Source organism: Oncorhynchus keta, chromosome 4 (assembly GCF_023373465.1).
Source record: "Oncorhynchus keta strain PuntledgeMale-10-30-2019 chromosome 4, Oket_V2, whole genome shotgun sequence".
Classification (NCBI taxonomy): Eukaryota; Metazoa; Chordata; class Actinopteri; order Salmoniformes; family Salmonidae; genus Oncorhynchus; species Oncorhynchus keta.
The window spans coordinates 60,110,546-60,133,474 of record NC_068424.1 but is presented as its reverse complement, the minus strand read 5'-3'; the positions used below and the strand labels follow the sequence as shown (position 1 = coordinate 60,133,474).

General features: G+C 41.9%; 1 protein-coding gene across 2 annotated transcripts in view; it reads left to right on the top strand.

Annotated features, from left to right (window-relative positions):
• The first annotated feature begins 1,087 nt into the window (after positions 1–1,087).
• LOC118379711 (follistatin-related protein 5-like) overlaps positions 1,088–22,929 on the top strand; it is a 197,233-nt gene continuing 175,391 nt past the window's right edge. Inside the window, exons 1-2 of one of the 2 annotated variants that reach the window (XM_052511664.1) lie at positions 1,088–1,519; positions 21,693–21,849. In XM_052511664.1, the coding sequence (XP_052367624.1) occupies positions 1,497–1,519; positions 21,693–21,849 (180 nt within the window). In that variant the 5' untranslated portion in view covers positions 1,088–1,496. The remainder of the gene's footprint in view (positions 1,520–21,692; positions 21,850–22,929) is intronic. The other variant, XM_052511665.1, reaches the window with a different exon arrangement.

Genomic DNA, 22,929 nt, shown 5'->3' with positions numbered 1-22,929 from the left:
CCAACCAAGTTGTGGGGCCCGGGGTCCCATGCGCCAAGGCCTAGTAATTCAGCCTGTCACGGTGGTTGTAGCGGAGGTTGACAATGCAATCTGGAGCTCTGCAGAACACTTTCATAGATAATAGAATGTGAAACTCCAGTCACAAAATCACATCTGTGGTATTGCTTCCACACCCCATTAGAGTACCATCATAATCCTTCTCAAAATAAGAGACACATAAGACAGGATTGTTTTGCCCATTCAATGTCTGAAATAATCATGCTTAGTTCTCATGCACATATTGACATTTACATATTTCCCCAGTTTTCTCCAATACCATATTTCACATGTACATGTATGACAATATGATAAATCGATGCAATTTCAGCAATATCTGGGTGAGATGGGTCTTCTGTGCACAGATGTGCCATGATACACACAAGCCCATTGGGAGAATGTTTTATGGAAGGTTTCCACTTATTCCAACCATAAATCATGCTGTAACTTGATTTGGCAGCGGCAATGACATGGTTGACATATGGGGCTGGATGACTATCCTGTGCATCATGTTTGATTATGTTAATGTGTACGTGACACATAGCTATTTTGGCTGGAATGTTGATCATGCTTGGTGACTTAAAATACAATTATATTTGAATAAGCCTATTCACATACTTAGCCTGGAATTCAAAGGTAATTGTTCAGTTTCACTATTGTTTCAAGAAGGATAGGGTTCCTGGTTTACCATATCGATTTATTGAGATGTAGTCAGCTCAATTTGCATTGAAACGGTTGTGTGTTTGTTAGAATAACTTGAAGGAATATGCTTTTACAACACTGTTCAGTTTAGAAAAAGATGTGTTACCATTTGATAATGTGCACATTGATGAGCAAAATATGAATAATTTCCTGAAAACATAGATTATTGTATTTGTAATACCTCCTTTGTTAATGGTGACTTACTTTCATGATGGTTTGCAGGACTTGACTGACTAATTTCAGTGTCGCAAAATTCTGAACAGTAGGAAGGGGACATTCGACATCCCCCCAACCCCAATTCATCTCAAGTCAAGGATAATTATATCCAGCGAATGGAATCAGACGAGGCAGATTGTCTGTCTCCACTCTCGCTCTGTAGGAGCTTTCTGCGGGGCTTTTGATTGGTTCGTCCTGTGATTGTATGTAAATCGGATCGGGACGCAGCCAGTAGGTGAGGTTGGAGCTGGTGGCTGGTGCCTCAGTGGCACAGGAGACAAGAGAGTGAGGTTAGACCGCTGCTTCTAACGGAGCTGTCCACTCCTCCGGTGGTGCTGTGCTGAAAATCAGGGATTCGCTCTTTATACAAAATGGTTGATGGTATTCGAAAAGGATTTACAGACTACCCGTTTATAAACTTATTCTAAGGTATATTGTGTGGATTTCTAGTTACAAACGGTGGATGTCATCTGACCCTTTTGATATATAGTTGTTGTGAACTACAGTTTTTTTTCCTAATCTCGTGCGGATTATCCTTCTGGATGGTTTGCGTCTGGACATACAGGTAAAACACAATAGACATGGATATTTCAAGTGTTTCTTCTGCTAAAAAAAAAAACAAAATTGTGAAATGTAAATATAAATATACAACATAGCCCACTGAAAGTGCACCTTACATAAAAGTGTGTTTTATTTATCATCGAACTGCAATGTAATGGACATCAAGGGCAAATCCCTGCGTAAAACTATTTCCCCATTACCTGAAATCTGTCCTTTTATTTAAATACAATATTCAAAGAATATATGTATCAGGTTTGGGATTTAGTTTACTTACCACAGGTCTTGATAAACTCATCTATGCCGCAACTGTAGGCAATAGGCTACAGTTCAGTTGATGGCAATGAAGTTGCGAGTTGAGTCTTCACGGTTTACTCTATGTTAGTGCGCTATAGGCTACTCCGCTACTGTAGCCTGCTAGAATTCCGTGAGAGGTAGCCGAGTTCTGAAACAAAGTCAATATTTTGGGGAATGTCAGGGACGCTCCATGCCAGTGCGTCGGGCGTTTAATTTCGCTGCATAGTATTTAGCGTGTTATTTTCTTCTTTAGCACACTAATCCTTGAGTGACACCGTTAGCGGCTGAGTGATTATACTCGAGTTTTAATTTCATCGTCTCTCTCGCTGCGCGTGACTCATTTAGCTATAGGCATAGTCTTGTATGAGACCGTGATGGCCATTCATTCTATATGTTTGATTCCCCCCTTTCAATTGTTGTACTGTATCTTAATCTTTAAATCCGACTGGATAGTGCTTCTCGGTTTGAATAAACTCTTAAGTATTTCATTGTTTTATTCTAATGACCTCTTTGTTGATTAAATGGGTTGATTGGAGAAAATCTACCCAATGTGTTTTTGGATTGTCTGTCTCTGACAGGCCTATAATGACCCTCTACTTCTCCCTGCCTCTTGCCATCCAAACTAGAAGATAACAGTAATTAGAATCTCATTAGAAACTCCCAGACTATTAATGAAAGGGTAGTGGCCTTTGAATTAGGGATGCATAGGCCATCTCCCCAAACTTTCCAGATATATTTCACCCTTCTTCGCCATTTCACGACACAGCTCAACCGCTCATGTCAGGTACATATATTGCATTTCAAGAAAGCCGGCAGAGCCACATTGATTCAAGTTCATTAGAGGCTAAGAATATGGAGTTGCATTTAAAGAAACCCGGCAGAGCCACATTGATTCAAGTTCATAGAAGGCTATGAATATGGAGAAGATGCTTTTAACAGTCATTCAACTAGTAACGCTATTAATATTCAAGCATCGCCCATGCTGTCCACTCACTCTATCGATCAGCTGTTTCTAATTGTGAGCTTCCATTTAATGGGTTTGTGTCAACAGCCAGACAGCCAGCCAGCCAGCCAGCCAGCCAGCCAGCCAGACAGACAGACAGACAGACAGACAGACAGACAGACAGACAGACAGACAGACAGACAGACAGACAGACAGAGGATACCAGTCTAGGATTTTGACCCTTTATTGCAGTGGTATTCAACTCTTACCCTACGAGGTCCGGAACCTGCCGGTTTTCTGTTCTAATAATTAATTGCACCCACCTGGTGTACTAGGTCTAAATCAGTCCCTGATTAGAGGGGAATAATGAAAAAAAACACACAATGGAACTGGCTTCAAGGTCCAGAGTTGAGTTGGAGGGCTTTATACTTTTATCAATCAGTTTCTATCAGTGTCTATTGAAGTTGTGGATGGCCTGTAGTGGGATGAATGTCACATGAGTGATGATGGGGCAAGTGACCTATAACAACCCTCTTTACATAAACAGGTATGTAGGTATACAAGCATGCATGATACAACATTACACACACACACACACACACACACACACACACACACACACACACACACACACACACACACACACACACACACACACACACACACACACACACACACACACACACACACACACACACACACACACACACACACACACACACACACACACACACACAGAATAGCACCTCATAATCAACACTTGTTGACGTAATAATGTTGTTGGAATACCGAACATAATACATTCCTCAGTAGACAGGCATTGATGAAACAGCAGAAATTAATGTGCGCTCTGCCTCCCGTTACAATGACTTGGCAACCAACGCGTGCACATTCGCTACTCAAAGTGGCATATTTCTTTCCCGAAAGGAAATCATCAGGAATCTCAGCCTGTATTCATGAAGCATCTAGGAGTTCTGGTATAGAATCAGGTCCCCCAGTTTAATCATTGCTATCTAAAAAGGTAAAACTGATCCCAGCTTAGTACTGCTTTTCTGAGATTTCTGAATTTCGCCCCTAGTGATGGTAGTGGTGGTTGTGTTGGTACGGATGGTAGTGGAAAGCCATGTTTCTATTGCGCTTGTAAAGCAAAGTAATTTCACTTTAATTTCATTGTCTATTTCTTCAGTTCTTTTCTCAGCTTTACTATAGAGATAATGTAAAGGTATTTTCTTGTATCTAGGCTACTGGTGGTGATGGTGGTGATGGTAGTGGTGGTAGGGATGGTAGTGATGGTGCTGATGGTGGTTATGGTAGTGGTGGTTGTGGTGATAGTGATGGTCAGGATGGTAGTGGTGGAAGTAATGGCAGGGATGGTAGTGATGGTAGTGGTGGTAGGGATGGTGTTGATGGTAGTGATGGTAGTGGTGGTAGGGTTGGTAGTGATGGTAGTGCTGGTAGGGATGATGGGGATGGTAGTGAATGTAGGGATGGCGGTGATGGTAGGGATGGTTGTGATGGTGGTGATGGTGGTGATTGTAGTTTTGGTAGTGATGGTAGGGATGGTGGTGATGGTACAGTAGGAATGGTGGTGATGGTAGGGATGGTAGTGGTGAAAGAGATATTAGTTATGGTGGTGATGGTTGTGATGGAAGTAATGGTATTGAGGGTAGTGATAGTAGTGATGGTAGTGATGGTTGTGATGGTACTGGTGGTAGGGATGGTAGGGATGGTTGTGATGGTAGTGGTGGTAGTGTTGGTACGGATGGTAGTGGAAAGCCATGCTTCTATTGCGCTTGTAAAGCAAAGTAATTTCACTTTCATTTCATTGTCTATTTCTTCAGTTCTTTTCTCAGCTTTAGTATAGAGATCATGTCAAGGTATTTTCTTGTATCTAGGCTACTGGTAGTGATGGTGGTGATGGTAGTGATGATAGTGGTGGTAGGGATGGAAGTGATAGTGGTGCTGATGGTGGTAATTGTAGTGATGGTAGTGGTTTTAGTGATGGTAGGGATGGTGGGGATGGTAGTGATGGTAGTGATGGGAGGGATGGTGGGGATGGTAGTGATGGTAGTGATGGGAGGGATGGTGGTGATGGTGGTGATGATGGTGATGGTGGTGAAAGTAGTTGTGGTAGGGATGGTAGTGGTGGTAGTGATTGTGTAGATGGTAGGGATGTTAGTTGTGGAAGTGATGGTGAGGATGTTGGTGATGGTAGGGATGGTACTGATAGTAGTGATACTTAGGAATTGTGATGATGGTGGTGAAGGTAGTGCAGGTAGTGATGGTAGGGTTGGTAGTGATGGTAGGGATAGTAGTGATGGTTGTTTTAGGGATGGTGGTGATTGTAGTTATGGTAGGGATGTTGGTAATGGTAGTTGTGGTAGTGATGGTAGGGATGGATGTGATGGTAGTGATGGCAGGGATGGTAGTGGTGGTAGGGATGGTAGAAAGTAGTTGTGGTAGTGATTGTGGAGATGGTAGGGATGTTAGTGGTGGAAGTGATGGTGATGATGGTGGTGATTGTAGGGATGGTAGTGATGGTGGTGATGGTAGGGATGGTACTGATGGTAGTGATTGTAGGGATGGATGGCAGTGATGGTTGTGATATTATTGATTATGGGATGGTAGTTATGGTAGGGAGGGTGGTGATAGTAGTGGTTGTGTTGATGGTAGGGATGGTTGTTATGTTATTGACGATAGTAGTTGTAGTGGTAGTGGTGTTGATAGTGATGGTAGTGGTGGTAGTTGTGGTAGAGATGGTGGTGATGGTGGTGATGGTAGGGATGGCAGTGATGGTGGTGATAGTAGGGATTGTGTTGATGGTAGGGATGGTTGTTATGTTATTGATGGTAGTGGTGTTGATAGTGATGGTAGTGGTGTTAGTGGTGGTAGTTGTGGTAGTGAAGGTGGTGATGATGGTGATGGTAGGGACGGCAGTGAAGGTTGGTGATAGTAGCGATTGTGTTGATGGTAGGGATGGTTGTTATGTAATTGATGGTTGTGATGATAGTGATGATGGTGATGATAGGGACGGTAGTGATGGTAGTGATTGTGGAGATGGTAGGTATGTTATTGGTGGAAGTGATGGTGGGGATGGGAGTGATGCTAGGGGTGCTAGGGGTTGTAGGGATTGTAGTGGTAGGGATGGAAATGATGGTAGTCAATGGTAGGGATGTTAGAGTGGTAGTTGTGGTAGGGATGGTAGTGATGGTTATGATGGTAGTGATGCTAGTGATGGTATTGTTGGCATGTATGGTAGTGGTTGTAGGGATGGTAGGGATGGTGGTGATGGTAGGAGAAGTAGGGATGGTATGGGGTAAAGGGGATGAAATACGAATATAATACCACAGTGAGGGAGTAAATGTTTTGTAAAAACTTGTATCATACTGCTCTACCCTGATCCTCATTGCTTGAACTGTGTCTGGCAAACCGGACCAAGGTGTTTAGGGTGAGGGGTTTGCGGTCACTTAGGAACTTAACTTACTGTAACATTTGACTGACATTGTGTTGGAATAGGGGTTATTCATGGCTATAGACTGGCAAAGTCACTATTTGATGGGCTGTGAGAAATACACTATGCATACCCCTTCAAATGAGTGGATTTGGCTATTTCTGCCACACCAGTTGCTGACAGGTGTATGAATTTGAGCACACAGTCATGAAATCTCCATAGACAAACATTGGCAGTAGAATGTCCTTACTGAAGAGCTCAAGGACTTTCAACATGGCACCAACATTGGATGCCACCTTTCCAATAAGTCAGTTTGTCGAATTTCTACCCTGCTTAGAGCTGCCCTGGTCAACTATAAGTGCTGTTATTGTGAAGTAGAAACGTCCAGTAGCAACAACGGCTCAGCCGTAAAATGGGGACTGCCGAGTGCTGAAGCGTGCAGTGCGTACAAATCATCTGTCCTCGGTTGCAACACTCACTACTGAGTTCCAAACTGCTTCTGGAAGCAACTTCAGCGCAAGAAAGGTTTGTCGGGGGCTTCATGAAATGGGTTTCCATGGCCAAGCAGCTGCAAACAAGCCTTAAATCACCATGTGCAATGCCAAGCATTGGCTGGAGTGGTATAAAGCTCGCCGCCATTGGACTCTGGAGCAGTGGAAACGCGTTATCTGGAGTAATGAATCACGCTTCACCATTTGCGTTTGTCGAATGCCAGGCGAACGATACCTGCCCCAACGCATAGTGCCAACTGTAAAAATTGGTGGACGAGGAATAATGGTCTGGGGCTGTTTTTCGTGGTTTGCGCTTGGCCCCTTAGTTCCAGCCAAGGGAAATCTTCATTCTCCAGCATTCAGCATACAATGACATTCTAGACAATTTTATGGGTCCAATGTTGTGGAAAAAGTTTGGGGAAGGTGCTTTCCTGTTTCAGCATGACAATGCCCCCATGCACAAAGCCAGGTCCATATAGAAATGGTTTGTTGAGATCGGTGTGGAAGAACTTGACTGGCCTGCACAGAGCCCTGACCTCAACCCCATCAAACACCTTTGTGATGAATTGGCCTAATTGCCCAACATTCGTGCCCAACTTCACTAATTCTCTTGTGGCTGAATGGAAACAAGTCCCCAGAGCAATATTCCAACATCTAGTTGTAAGCCTTCCCAGAAGAGTGGATGATGTTATAGCAGCAAAGGGGAACCAACTCCATTTTAATGCCCATGATTTTGGAATGAGATGTTCGATGAGCATGTGTCCACATACTTTTGGTAATGTAGTGTTGCTTGTTGACTCTGACTGACTTTCTCTCCATTAGGTTTATGTGGGACCGATGAATAACACAGCCTAGGAATGCTATTGTAGGACAGATAGAGAGCATTTACAGATGAGGGTGTTTACAGCTCAATGAACATGTTAGCACTTAGCTTAGTGAGTCGTTCAAAAACTGTAAGAATCCAATTGTAATAGTGTGGTTCATTATTTCTTATTTTTCCTTTCAAGTTCACTTCATTGTGGCACAGCAATGCTATTTGCTCATAGGGTGGATTTCCATCAGTGCAGTATTAATCCCTGCCATGATGTAACACTTTCATTAGTGCAACATTATCACCATTTCAGCGATCCAGTATTAATGTAAACATGTGACATGTTTATGCATGGAGCTCAAGCTGTCTGCTGCATACAGTATGCCTGTCTTTAACCCTGTGTGGGTTGATCCTTTTGGTCTTGAAGGCAGATGGTCAGGTCACTGTTATCTAGTTCATTAACAGGATGGGGGAGGGTTAACGGGTTAACACAAGCTCAGCCCCTGTGGCTGTGTGGTAATCCTGTCTGTACAGTAGGGTGTGTGTGACTGTGTGTGCTTGTGTGGTGCATATGTATGTGTGTGCGTGGTTATTGGGTGGAGATCAAAACACTGAATGTTGTTGTTATTGTCTTTGCTGTTTTCTCTCTGGTTGTTATGTAGGAGGACCAGCAGGCCATTGCCATTGACCATGCTAAGGAGTCTGACCATGCGTCACATTTTAATAGTTGCACGTGTCACAACGAGCCGCACATCACAGCACTGGCCAAGTGTGACTACATTGTTCTGGCCTTCTTTATATATCACTGTGTTTATGTAATGTTGTGTATCGATCGTGGAAAGCCCTGCTTCTATTGTTCTTGCATAGCAAAGTCATTTCACGTTTATTTCAATGCCTAAGTATTTTCTTGTATCTACAGTACAATATATGAGCATGGATTGCTGCAACAATCCCACTGAAGGTGTGACATTCCGTTCAGTGAGACATAGATTGTTATTTTTCCCCAAGGCCAGTAACTTTATCACAGGTGGTTGTCCAAAACCAGGTGAATAATGCAACACACTCTGAGGATACATTAAGTTACATTTTAGTAAGTAATATCAAGTCATTGACCACAGTGTAAGACCAGTAAAAGTAATGGTTTGTAGTGGATTCATACCCAATATAATGAAGTATTATGAGGCTTCAAGTACATTGAATGGTGCTTTTATCCAAATTGAATTGACGGCGATATCTCGTTGACTGCTGATAATGTTGTTGCATTCTGCTGGTGGTGCTGAGAGCTGAGAGATAATCACTTCTGACCCGCTTGGTCATAGAAAGTCCACATTTCATTTTCAAGTGTTTCTCAGGATTTCCAAGAATAATTGATCAAAGATTACCGGTGATCTAAGCATTCATGTGTGCTGGTTTATTTTAGAACCGACTGCATACATGGAGGAAAAAGGGGAACTTTAGTTCATGTTAATATCAGGATATTAATTTGTAATTCGTAATTAGTTTGGAAACAGTTATATTTCTATGTAGAATGTTTTTGTTTCATATGTGCCGATGATAGAAGTCTGGCTTTACGGACAGACAGATTGATGGACATGCCAGTCAGGGAGACGGACAGAGCCACACGCACGCACGCACGCACGCAAGCATGCACGCACACACACTTCTGAAGCATTTGGACATTTCTCCTTCAGCGGGCACATTTATCTTCAGTGCGGGGGAGGGGGAGATGTAATACGCAAAGAATACATTCAAAGCTCATGTGATCACATTTTATGTGTTGTGATGGATATCTGAATGAAACCAGATAACAGCCTCAGAAAAAGGATTTGGGATAACAAATAATGCTCTCACAACATGTAGACCACAAATGCACACAAAGGGCTGTCTCCTCGCTCACCTCTTGTCTGGTGGGGTAAGCATGCGCTGTCGTTATCCGCCTGCCATTTAGAAGCTGTGTTCCTCATGTACTGAGTCAGGGATATTTATTGTTTGTTCGGTGTCCATTTTAGAACACACAACACTCTTGGCTCACCACTCACAAGGAGGGCTAAGAGGGCGAGCGTACAACTCTGTTTCCTCCATCTGCATTTGGTGGCTGTGTTTCTCACAAGGAGAGGTGAGGCTTGAGGTTGTCCTAGAATGGGCACCGTACACCTGCGCATAGGCCAGGATTAGTCTTCTGGTTCCTCTCTTATCCTTTTAAGATGGGCACGTGATTGATGCCCATGGCTTAGGTCATGTGACCACTCATTGACATGCTGGAAGGATGCTAATAATTGCCCTCTAGGTAGAGGGATTGTCTAAGGACAGTCTATTTGTCTATGTCTATGGGGTCAATGGGACAGATCTCTCAGGGCTTTTTCATCTGAATGACTGTTACTCATGTATAGGATGATACACCTTAGTCACATACTGATACTTTAAAGTGGTATGGTTGTGAGCGGTGTCACTCATCTACTGTTCAGAGATCACAACAAAACGGCACATGGAAATGTTACGTTTGCGTACCATCAGCTTAGTTTTTTAATGCAGTATGAGGGACACAGCACAAACGACTTAATGAAGTATGTATGCATCACAGAAGGGATTGTACCTTTAATATAGCGTAACTATTGAGAGTTGTTTCATCCATTGCACCATCAAAACTTTCAGATAACTGACAATGTAAAGGCTGCAACTGGGCAGAATCCATAATAGTTTTCAGAGAATACAACTGTAAGCTCAGCAGCGAGTCAGGCAGTGAAAGAGACACCACACAAGAGGGACACCTTTTCTACTCATACACTCAAATAAACATCTGTTGTCATGTCGGTGAAGATTAATCGTTTCCAAGTATACATTACATGTTTTTGTCTGTGCACCCATGCTTAGAAATATTCTATCTATTTTACTACACAATGATTTTAATTCGTGGAAAAGTATTGAGATATTTGAGAGGTCCATATGTTTTCTATATGTGTAGTCAGAGGGACACATTGGTATTGGTGTAGAGTTCCAATATAACCATGCATATATTGCCTAGAGGCTGCAATTTTCAACACATTATCTATCTTGCAAGTCTATAGTATGTGCTAATAATACTAAGCAACAATATGAGTTTTATATGTTCTGTATGTTCTGACTTGGGTAGTGTGAGTAATATGAGATGAAGGCACAAACACCACGTTGCAGGTAGGCAAAAGTCAACATTGGGTTCTGCTGAGAAGTAGGTTTGAGCAGGGCATGTTTGGGCAACATATTCAGAAAGATTATCTCTCTTGGGCAACATTTTCAGAAAGATTATCTCTCTTAGCCAACATATTCAGAAAGACTATATCTCTTGGGCAACATATTGAGAAATATGATATCTCTTAGCCAACATATTGAGAAAGATGATATCTCTTGGGCAACATATTGAGAAAGATGATATCTCTTGGGCAACATATTGAGAAAGATGATATCTCTTAGCCAACATATTGAGAAAGATGATATCTCTAAGCCAACATATTGAGAAAGATGATATCTCTTGGGCAACATATTGAGAAAGATGATATCTCTTAGCCAACATATTGAGAAAGATGATATCTCTTAGCCAACATATTGAGAAATATGATATCTCTTGGGCAACATATTGAGAAAGATGATATCTCTTAGCCAACATATTGAGAAAGATGATATCTCTTGGGCAACATATTGAGAAAGATGATATCTCTTGGGCAACATATTGAGAAAGATGATATCTCTTAGCCAACATATTGAGAAAGATGATATCTCTTAGCCAACATATTGAGAAAGATTATCTCTCTTAGCCAACATATTGAGAAAGATGATATCTCTTAGCCAACATATTGAGAAAGATGATGTCTCTTAGCCAACATATTGAGAAAGATGATATCTCTTAGCCAACATATTGAGAAAGATGATATCTCTTAGCCAACATATTGAGAAAAATTATCTCTCTTAGCCAACATATTGAGAAAGATGATATCTCTTGGGCAACATATTGAGAAAGATTAACTCTCTTGGGCAACATATTCGGAAAGATTATCTCTCTTGGGCAACATTTTCAGAAAGATTATCTCTCTTAGCCAACATATTCAGAAAGACTATATCTCTTGGGCAACATATTGAGAAATATGATATCTCTTAGCCAACATATTGAGAAAGATGATATCTCTTGGGCAACATATTGAGAAAGATGATATCTCTTGGGCAACATATTGAGAAAGATGATATCTCTTAGCCAACATATTGAGAAAGATGATATCTCTTAGCCAACATATTGAGAAATATGATATCTCTTGGGCAACATATTGAGAAAGATGATATCTCTTAGCCAACATATTGAGAAAGATGATATCTCTTGGGCAACATATTGAGAAAGATGATATCTCTTGGGCAACATATTGAGAAAGATGATATCTCTTAGCCAACATATTGAGAAAGATGATATCTCTTAGCCAACATATTGAGAAAGATTATCTTTCTTAGCCAACATATTGAGAAAGATGATATCTCTTAGCCAACGTATTGAGAAAGATGATGTCTCTTAGCCAACATATTGAGAAAGATGATATCTCTTAGCCAACATATTGAGAAAGATGATATCTCTTAGCCAACATATTGAGAAAAATTATCTCTCTTAGCCAACATATTGAGAAAGATGATATCTCTTGGGCAACATATTGAGAAAGATTAACTCTCTTGGGCAACATATTCGGAAAGATTATCTCTCTTGGGCAACATTTTCAGAAAGATTATCTCTCTTAGCCAACATATTCAGAAATACTATATCTCTTGGGCAACATATTGAGAAAGATGATATCTCTTGGGCAACATATTGAGAAAGATGATATCTCTTGGGCAACATATTGAGAAAGATTAACTCTCTTAGCCAACATATTCAGAAAGACTATATCTCTTGGGCAACATATTCGGAAAGATTTGATTCTATATTTTCTCCACGGTGGGTTTATTGTACATATTCTATATGTTAGGAGAAAGAACAAGACAGCAAAATAAGCTCAACTCCTGTGAGAGTTACAGAGTTAAGAGCAGAGCAGTAGTTCCGGAGGTTCAGTGCTGCTTTGAAACTGAAGCATCTCTCCTATCCCTTTATCTGCGTCAGCAACAATGCTGTCGGGCAGTGGGAGTGAGAGAAGTGCCACGATAACTCTAGGAAAGAAGACGTGGGAGAATGTTTGTGTGGCAGACACACAGAGCACAGCAGATGTTCCACTGTTCCCAGTGTGGATCTTGGACAAACAGCGGTAACTCCAACCCCAGAATTGATCTTTCACAGAAATACTGCTGAGCATGCTTAAAGAGATCTGATCACCGGGGGATTGGATCTGTTTGCTGAAGTAGATGGGAAAACACAAGTGGGGAGGAGTAGGAGTGTGGAGCGCTGGGATTGGGCAACTCTAGACCAATCACTTTACTAAATCATGATGTGAAGATCACTCAGTGGACTTACTTATTTCCCTGGTCAGGTCACATGGTCTGGACCAGTGGTTCCCAAACTTTTTATAGTCCCGTACCCCTTCAAACATTCAACCTCCAGCTGCGTACTCCCTCTAGCACCAGGGTCAGCGCACTCTATAATGTTTTTTTTTGCCATAATTGTAAGTCTGCCACACACACACTATACGATACATTTATAAAACATAAGAATACGTTTTTGTCACAACCCGGTTCGTGGGAAGTGACAAAGAGCTCTTATAGGACCAGGGCACAAAAAACAATATTATAATAATCAATCATTTTGCTCTTTATTTAACCATCTTACATATAGAACGTTATTTGCTCATCAAAAATGGTGAATAACTAACCACAGGTTAATGAGAAGGGTGTGCTTGAAAGGATGCACATAATTCTGCAGTGTTGGGTTGTATTTGAGAGTGTCTCAGTCTTAAATCCTTTTTCACACACAGTCTGTGCCTGTATTTAGTTTTCATGCTAGTGAGGGCAGAGAATCCACTCTCATATATGTACATGGTTGCAAAGTGCATCAGTGTCTTAACAGCACGATTGCCATGGCAGGATACTCTGAGCGCAGCCCAATCCAGAAATCTGGCAGTGGCTTCTGATTAAATGACATTTTCACAGAATCGCTTGTTGCAATTTCGATGAGGCTTTCTTGTTCAGATATCGGTAATTGGACTGGAAGCAGGGCATGAAAGGGATAATGAATCCAGTTGTGTGTGTCATATGTTTCGGGAAAGTACCTGCGTAATTGCGCACCCAACTCACTCAGGTGCTTCGCTATATCACATTTGACATCGTCCGTAAACTTGAGTTCATTTGCACACAAAAAAAATCATACAATGACGGAAAGACCTGTGTGTTGTCCTTGTTAATACAGACAGAGAAGAGCTCCAACTTCTTAATCATAGCCTCAATTTTGTCCCACACATTGAATATAGTTGCGGAGAGTCCCTGTAATCTTAGATTCAGATCATTCAGGCGAGAAAAAACATCACCCAGAGAGGCCAGTTGTGTGAAAATGATGGTCAGTAAAGAAAACTTTCAGCTCGTCTCTCAATTTAAAAAAACGTGTCAGTATTTCGCCCCTTGATAACCAGCACACTTTTCTGTATGTTGTAAAAGTGTTACATTGTCGCTGCCCATATCATTGCATAGTGCAGAAAATATACGAGAGTTCAGGGACCTTGCTTTAACAAATTTAACCATTTTCACTGTAGTGTCCAAAACGTATTTCAAGCTGTCAGGCATTCCTTTGGCAGCAAGAGCCTCTCAGAGGATGCTGCAGTGCACCTAAGTGACATAGGGAGCAACTGCTTGCACGCGCGTTACCAGTCCACTACGTCTCCCTGTCATGGGTTTTGCGCCATCAGTACAGAATACCAACACATCTTGACCACCAACGTCCATGTGATGTCACAAAGCTGTCCAGTACTTAAAAATATCCTCTCCTGTTGTCCTGGTTTCCAGTGGTTTGCAGAAGAGGATTCCTTCCTCAATTGACACCCCGTAAACGTAACGGACATATACCAGGAGCTGTGCCAGGCCCACCACGTCTGTTGACTCATCCAGCTTTAATGCCTAGAATTCACTGGCTTGTATGCGAAGCAGTAATTGTTTCAAAACATCTCCTGCCATGTCACTAATGCATCATGAAACAGTGTTGTTTGATGAAAGCATTGTCTGTATAGTTTTTTGGGCCTTTTCCCCCAGCATTATCCCAGCCATATCCACAGCAGCAGGGAGAATTAAGTCCTCCACAATAGTATGGGGCTTGCCTGTCCTAGCTACTCAGTATCTTACCATATAAGATGCTACTAGCCCCTTCTTATTAATGGTATCTGTTGCTTTTATGCATGTCTTACTAATCGAAGTCGTCTTAATTCTTGCTCAAAAACTTGTGTGGTTTATCTTTCAAATTGGCACGTTTTGTTTCTAAATGTCTGCGCCAGAGTGAAGGTTTCATCGAGTTGCGAGATAATACTTTTGCACTTAACACACTGTGGCTGAGGAAAGGCACTACTCCCAGTAAAAGTGAACCCCAAATCAATATAGTTCTCATCATATTTGCGCCTCTTCGATGGTCCTACGTCCCTGTCGGTTGTTCGGTGCTTTCCCGGGTAAGGGGGTAGTAGATCTTCGGCTGCATCAGATTCATAACTGTCAGTGTCCATGCGAGCTGGGCTAACAACAAATGTCGAATTACTGATGCTAGCATGTGGATGTACTCGTGGAAGCAGAACAATTTGTGTCGTCGACAGGTGCAGGTGTAGTACTGCTGGTAGTAGAGCTCGTATGTGTCTCTATGGACGCGGGCCTTACTAAATGGACTGCTTGAAAATGTGAAGAATTTGTGTTTTTTGTTTAAAAAATAATTATTTGTTTGTTTTATTTAAAAAAATGTGAATCTCATTTTTATTTGGCGTACCCCCGACGGCATCATTGCGCATACCCATGGGGGAATACCTGGTCTTGACAATACTCTCTAGCCATTTCACAAAGAAGCACACTTTCTCACCATAGCAACACTACACATGTAGATGAACATATATAGATAAGCATATAGCTGACTCATAAACATGCAGTATTTCGAGTCAGGTTTACTCAACGGGTGATTTGCCAGCCCCCAAAAATGTAATTGCCTCTTAGTACGTCTATGGAAGAAAACCTCAGTCTCAAACCGCGTTTGTCAAATCATGTATATTAACGTCTCTGCCTCAGCCTACAAGGTTAAAGGGTCAAATACGGTTAAACGATGTACAGGAGGTCATACAGTGCAAACAAACCTCATGCTGTAGTTAACCCCTGTGTATTGGTGCATACATGCATGTAATAAGTAAAAACACTCCACCTATCACAGTCCATAGTCTCTCCAGTTGTCATGCATTGCCGGTTCTATGGAGCGCAAAAAAGGGCTCAGATGGAGCTTTGCTGGACACCTGTCAAAGTGGGATGTATTGTGTAAATTGTGAGTGCTAGGTAGTCATCATTTCAAAGTCAATGCCGAAGCTTTGACATGCTGTCTTGGATTTATAGCCACGAAGCAGAGGCACCAAGTGGAGGCACCACTTTCAATCTCTCTCACTTTGCTCCCCATGCAAACACACATGGCTCTTAAGAGTTGCGATTTGTCTCTCAAATGCAGCCTCTGATCAAATGAAAAAAGGATGTGGGTTTTACTTTAAAAGTTTTGCACTTCATTTGCTATCTTCCCGGAAGAAATCAAATGTTATGAAAATGGAACAGCTGTAATTTCATTGGCATAAAAAGAAACAGAACCAATCTTAATCAAATCTAAGCCCTATAACAAATATATTGGTTGGCTCATTATACTGTTATTCAATCAATAATACACGTTAAGTTATACATCAAACCAGTGGCGTAGAACAAGGATGATCCATACAGCCCATGCTGTAATATACTATATCAATGAATGATCTAACCAGCAACCACAGTATTACCATATCAGTAATGAGTTATGAGTATCAAGGGATGCAGGCTTACGCAACATAGAGAACATTGGTGGCGGATGAGGTGAGTTTGCCTCACAAACAGTTGGAGCATCTGGAAAAAGCAGTATATAAATCCAATAATTTCTTGTTATTATAAATATCCCCCCAGCACATGGCTATCCTCTACAAAAGAATGACAGCATGAAAATGATATACAGTATTCGCCCCCTTTTCAGAATTTCTCTAGTTTTGCATATTTTTCATACTGAATGTTAGCAGATCTTCAACCAAACCCTAATATTAGATAAAGGGAACCTGAGTTTACAAATAACAAAAAAAGGGTACTTATTTATTTAATTAACAAAGTTATTCAACACCCAAATTCTCCTGTGTGAAAAGGTAATTTCCCCCTTACACTCAATAACTGGTTGTGCCACCTTTAGCTGCAATGACTTCAACCAAATGCTTCCTGTAGTTGTTTATCAGTCTCCCACATCGCTGTGGAATTTTGGCCCACTCTTGAATGCAGAACTGCTTTAACTCAGCAACATTTGTGGGTTTCCAAGCTTTAACTGCTCGTTTCAAGTCCTGCGACAACATCTCAATTGGGATTAGGTCTGGACTTTGATTAGGCCATTCCAAAACCTCAAATGTGTTGCTTTTTAACCATTTTCATACAGACTTGATTGTGTGCATTGGATAATTGTCTTGCTGCATGACCCAGCTGTTCTTCAACTTCAGCTCACAGACGGATGGCCTGACATTCTCCTGTAGAATTCTTTGATACAGATCATAATTCATGGTTCCTTATTAAGGCAAGTCGTCCAGGTCCTATGGCAGCTAAGCATCCCCAAACAATTGCACTACCACCACCGTGCTTGACTGTTGGTATGAGGTTCTTACTGTGGAACACAATATTTGGTTTTCGGCAGACCCATCTCGTCCATGTCTGTGACACAGGATCTATTATAAATACCACCCCATCCCAATCCATTTAACATTTAGACACCAGGGGGAAACAGTAGATTGATGGCACTGGGAGATGTGCTATTGCCCAGACCTGGATTCAAATACTACACTGCTCAAAAAAATAAAGGGAACACTAAAATAACACATCCTAGATCTGAATGAATGAAATATTCTTATTAAATACTTTTTTCTTTACATCGTTGAATGTGCTGACAACAAAATCACACAAAATTTATCAATGGAAATCAAATGTATCAACCCATGGATGTCTGGATTTGGAGTCACACTAAAAATTAAAGTGGAAAACCACACTACAGGCTGTAGTAACACCACAAGTGTTCCCTTTATTTTTTTGAGCAGTGTATTTGAACATTTTAGTCTGCCTGTATTACCAGTGTTTTCTTCAGTCTGCCTGTAGTACCAGTGTTTGCTTTAGTCTGCCTGGAGTACCAGTGTTTGCTTTAGTCTGCCTGGAGTACCAGTGTTTTCTTCAGTCTGCCTGTAGTACCAGTGTTTGCTTTAGTCTGCCTGGAGTACCAGTGTTTGCTTTAGTCTGCCTGTAGTACCAGTGTTTTCTTCAGTCTGCCTGTAGTACCAGTGTTTGCTTTAGTCTGCCTGGAGTACCAGTGTTTGCTTTAGTCTGCCTGGAGTACCAGTGTTTTCTTCAGTCTGCCTGGAGTACCAGTGTTTGCTTTAGTCTGCCTGTAGTACCAGTGTTTGCTTTACTCTGCCTGGAATACCAGTGTTTGCTTTAGTCTGCCTGGAGTACCAGTGTTGGCTTTAGTCTGCCTGGAGTACCAGTGTTTGCTTTAGTCTGCCTGGAGTACCAGTGTTTGCTTTAGTCTGCCTGGAGTACCAGTATTTGCTTTTGTCTGCCTGTAGTGTTTGCTTTAGTCTGCCTGGAGTACCAGTGTTTGCTTTAGTCTGCCTGGAGTACCAGTATTTGCTTTAGTCTGCCTGTATTACCAGTGTTTGCTCTAGTCTGCCTGTAGTACCAGTGTTTGCTTTAGCTTGCCTGTAGTACCAGTGTTTGCTTTAGTCTGCCTGGAGTACCAGTGTTTGCTTTAGTCTGCCTGGAGTACCAGTATTTGCTTTAGTCTGCCTGTAGTGTTTGCTTTAGTCTGCCTGGAGTACCAGTGTTTGCTTTAGTCTGCCTGGAGTACCAGTGTTTGCTTTAGTCTGCCTGGAGTACCAGCGTTTGCTTTAGTCTGCCTGGAGTACCAGTATTTGCTTTAGTCTGCCTGTAGTGTTTGCTTTAGTCTGCCTGGAGTACCAGTGTTTTCTTTAGTCTGCCTGGAGTACCAGTGTTTGCTTTAGTCTGCCTGGAGTACCAGCGTTTGCTTTAGTCTGCCTGGAGTACCAGTATTTGCTTTAGTCTGCCTGTAGTGTTTGCTTTAGTCTGCCTGGAGTACCAGTGTTTGCTTTAGTCTGCCTGGAGTACCAGTATTTGCTTTTGTCTGCCTGTAGTGTTTGCTTTAGTCTGTCTGGAGTACCAGTGTTTGCTTTAGTCTGCCTGGAGTACCAGTATTTGCTTTAGTCTGCCTGTATTACCAGTGTTTGCTTTAGTCTGCCTGTAGTACCAGTGTTTGCTTTTGTCTGCCTGGAGTACCAGTATTTGCTTTAGTCTGCCTGTAGTGTTTGCCTTAGTCTGCCTGGAGTACCAGTGTTTGCTTTAGTCTGCCTAGAGTACTAGTGTTTGCTTTAGTCTGCCTGGAGTACCAGTGTTTGCTTTAGTCTGCCTGGAGTACCAGTGTTTGCTTTAGTCTGCCTGTAGTACCAGTGTTTGCTTTAGTCTGCCTGTAGTACCAGTGTTTGCTTTAGCTTGCCTGTAGTACCAGTGTTTGCTTTAGTCTGCCTGGAGTACCAGTGTTTGCTTTAGTCTGCCTGGAGTACCAGTGTTTGCTTTAGTCTACCTGGAGTACCAGTGTTTGCTTTAGTCTGCCTGGAGTACCAGTGTTTGCTTTAGTCTGCCTGGAGTACCAGTGTTTGCTTTAGTCTGCCTGTAGTACGAGTGTTTGCTTTAGCTTGCCTGTAGTACCAGTGTTTGCTTTAGTCTGCCTGGAGTACCAGTGTTTGCTTTAGTCTGCCTGGAGTCCCAGTATTTGCTTTAGTCTGCCTGGAGTACCAGTGTTTGCTTTAGTGTGCCTGTAGTACCAGTGTTTGCTTTAGTGTGCCTGTAGTACCAGTGTTTGCTTTAGCTTGCCTGTAGTACCAGTGTTTGCTTTAGTCTGCCTGGAGTACCAGTGTTTGCTTTAGTCTGCCTGGAGTACCAGTGTTTGCTTTAGTCTGCCTGTAGTGTTTGCTTTAGTCTGCCTGTAGTGTTTGCTTTAGTCTGCCTGGAGTACCAGTGTTTGCTTTAGTCTGCCTGTACCACCAGTGTTTTCTTTAGTCTGCCTGGAGTACCAGTGTTTGCTTTAGTCTGCCTGTACTACCAGTGTTTTCTTTAGTCTGCCTGGAGTACCAGTGTTTGCTTTAGCTTGCCTGTAGTACCAGTGTTTGCTTTAGTCTGCCTGGAGTACCAGTGTTTGCTTTAGTCTGCCTGGAGTACCAGTGTTTGCTTTAGCTTGCCTGTAGTACCAGTGTTTGCTTTAGTCTGCCTGGAGTACCAGTGTTTGCTTTAGTCTGCCTGGAGTACCAGTGTTTGCTTTAGTCTGCCTGGAGTACCAGTATTTGCTTTAGTCTGCCTGTAGTGTTTGCTTTAGTCTGCCTGTAGTGTTTGCTTTAGTCTGCCTGTAGTGTTTGCTTTAGTCTGCCTGTAGTGTTTGCTTTAGTCTGCCTGTACTACCAGTGTTTGCTTTAGTCTGCCTGTACTACCAGTGTTTTCTTTAGTCTGCCTGGAGTACCAGTGTTTGCTTTAGTCTGCCTGTACTACCAGTGTTTTCTTTAGTCTGCCTGGAGTACCAGTGTTTGCTTTAACTTGCCTGTAGTACCAGTGTTTGCTTTAGTCTGCCTGGAGTACCAGTGTTTGCTTTAGTCTGCCTGGAGTACCAGTGTTTGCTTTAGTCTGCCTGGAGTACCAGTATTTGCTTTAGTCTGCCTGTAGTGTTTGCTTTAGTCTGCCTGTAGTGTTTGCTTTAGTCTGCCTGTACTACCAGTGTTTGCTTTAGTCTGCCTGTACTACCAGTGTTTTCTTTAGTCTGCCTGGAGTACCAGTGTTTGCTTTAGCTTGCCTGTAGTACCAGTGTTTGCTTTAGTCTGCCTGTAGTACCAGTGTTTGCATTAGTCTGCCTGGAGTACCAGTGTTTGCTTTAGTCTGCCTGTAGTACCAGTATTTGCTTTAGTCTGCCTGCAGTACCAGTGTTTGCTTTAGCTTGCCTGGAGTTCTGGGGTTTGCACTTTTGCAAACCTACTGCAGGCACAGAGGAAGCCAACAAGTCACACGAACACATTATGAACACTTCCTGGTTTTACAGCAGATCTTTGTATCACATTGCTTTTGTGAATTTGACCCTTGACCTATGGAAACAGCATGTGGGCACGAGCCCTGCCAGCGTTGTTGAGATATGTCTAATACTCAGAACAACAGGGGAACGGGGTCATACCCCTGATGTCAGTTATTCTAGGGTTGTGATGTGAGGAGGACTTTAAAGCAGCGACATTCACCAAAGTTCGAGCAGTTTCACTCAGTAGTACCTTTAGCTCTCATGTAGTTCAATTGAAAAAAATAGACACTAAAACAGTGACTGGAACACATGTTGAAGCTGTTTTATGTTAGCCTGCATTGTCTTTCCGTAGTTAATAAGGAAATTTTTTTTTTTCCACACATGGTGTTTGGTTTGATTGCCATCGTGATAAGGTCAAACTTGTTTTCATACTGTGTAATGAATAATTGAAGACGAGTGATATTCAGAATGTGACTTTATTGCTTTAGTACAGTAGATAGTGTAGGAATAATTTTCCGGTGTGCCACTATATCTTCTGTAAATAGCATTTGGATGTTACTATGTTGCAGCAACTAATGAAAATGTTTGTATTTAGCAATGTGTTCTCTCTCACAGTTACTTATTTTTAACTAATGCCAATTCATCACCATCGTTATCCTAATACATTGACTCTTTTGTCTTCCTTTATCTTTATTTACCTACTTCCCTTTACTTGATTCCAAAGCAGATCTAATCTTCTTCGTTGAGTGTGAGGCACTTATTGAAAGCATTAGTTTAAACCAACGACATATTTGCAATGCCCATTGTCTACACTAATTACAGCTTGGTTGATTTATGGTCTCAGGCCCCCAACCGATATTGAACTGCAGCCACGGTTGAAGGGGTCTGCTGAACTGCTCACTACTCTTTTTTTTTTACAGGATCAGACCAATGAAGACACCCAGATGGTGCTCGCTGGCATTCTTGTTGGGAATGGTCTCCCTCGGAGTGGGAGTGGGAGTCGTCGAGGGGAGGCCCGGCAAGGAGGAGGGATTCGTGCCGCCACCCTATCGACCTGTCGTGAGGTTCCGACACAAGGTATTGTGTCATTCCCGTTCCATTAGCCTTTCATAACAAGGGGACTCTGCAGTGTTGTGAAGATGATTACAATGGAGTTTCTTGAAAATCAAGCTACTTTAGTTTTTTCTTAAGGCTCAGGGATTTATTACTGGTGTTTTGCCAAGGAGACTTGAGCATCAAGTTAACATCATATTTTGAAATTTATGTTGAATATATCTGATTGAGGTGAGGGGAGAAGGGGAATTTATTAGAGGGGGCCTGAATACTAAAAGTGAACTGCCATTTTAGCAAAAACATCCAAGTTGAGAGCGTAATTGAAACCAAGTATTTCTCAAAGCACTAACAAGCTCTCTCTCCCCTACTCTGTCTTTCTTACTTAAAAAGGTGAGAGCCATGTGGTTGTCATATTACATAATATATAAATGAAGTCCAATTGGAATGCAGAGAAAATCATTTGATGGGCACACTCTTTTGTCTGAAGGCATTTGTGTGTGGGGTGTGTATGTATGTTTTCCTTGTACACACACTTACTGTAAACCCCCCGTAAGTGATAAGCACTAAAATACACACTCCTCAGCCTCTGCCATCTCGAAATAGAGACCTTTTTTTATTATTATTGGCTTATTAATTGTGTTGGCATGCGAATAAAACAAGAGAAACAATGGCAATTTTAAGTCCAGGGATCAGTGTTGATAATGACTTTGTGTGAGAGAATGAAGGAGTGGAGAGAGAGAGATAGAGAGAAATAAAATCTAGAAAAGAGCCATTAAAGAGCCATTCCCAAACCTTCCGTAGCAAAGGCATCACCCACAGAGAGATGAACCTGGAGAAGAGTCCCCTAAGCAGGCTGGTCCTGGGGCTCTGTTCACAAACACAAACAGATCCCACAGAGCCCCAGGACAGCAACGCAATTAGACCAAACCAAATCATAAGAAAACAAAAAGAGAATTACTTGACACATTGGAAATAATTAATAAAAAAACAGAGCAAACTAGAATGCTATTTTACCCTAAACAGAGAGTACACAGTGGCAGAATACCTGACCACTGTAACTGACCCAAAATTAAGGAATGCTTTGACTATGTACAGACTCAGTGA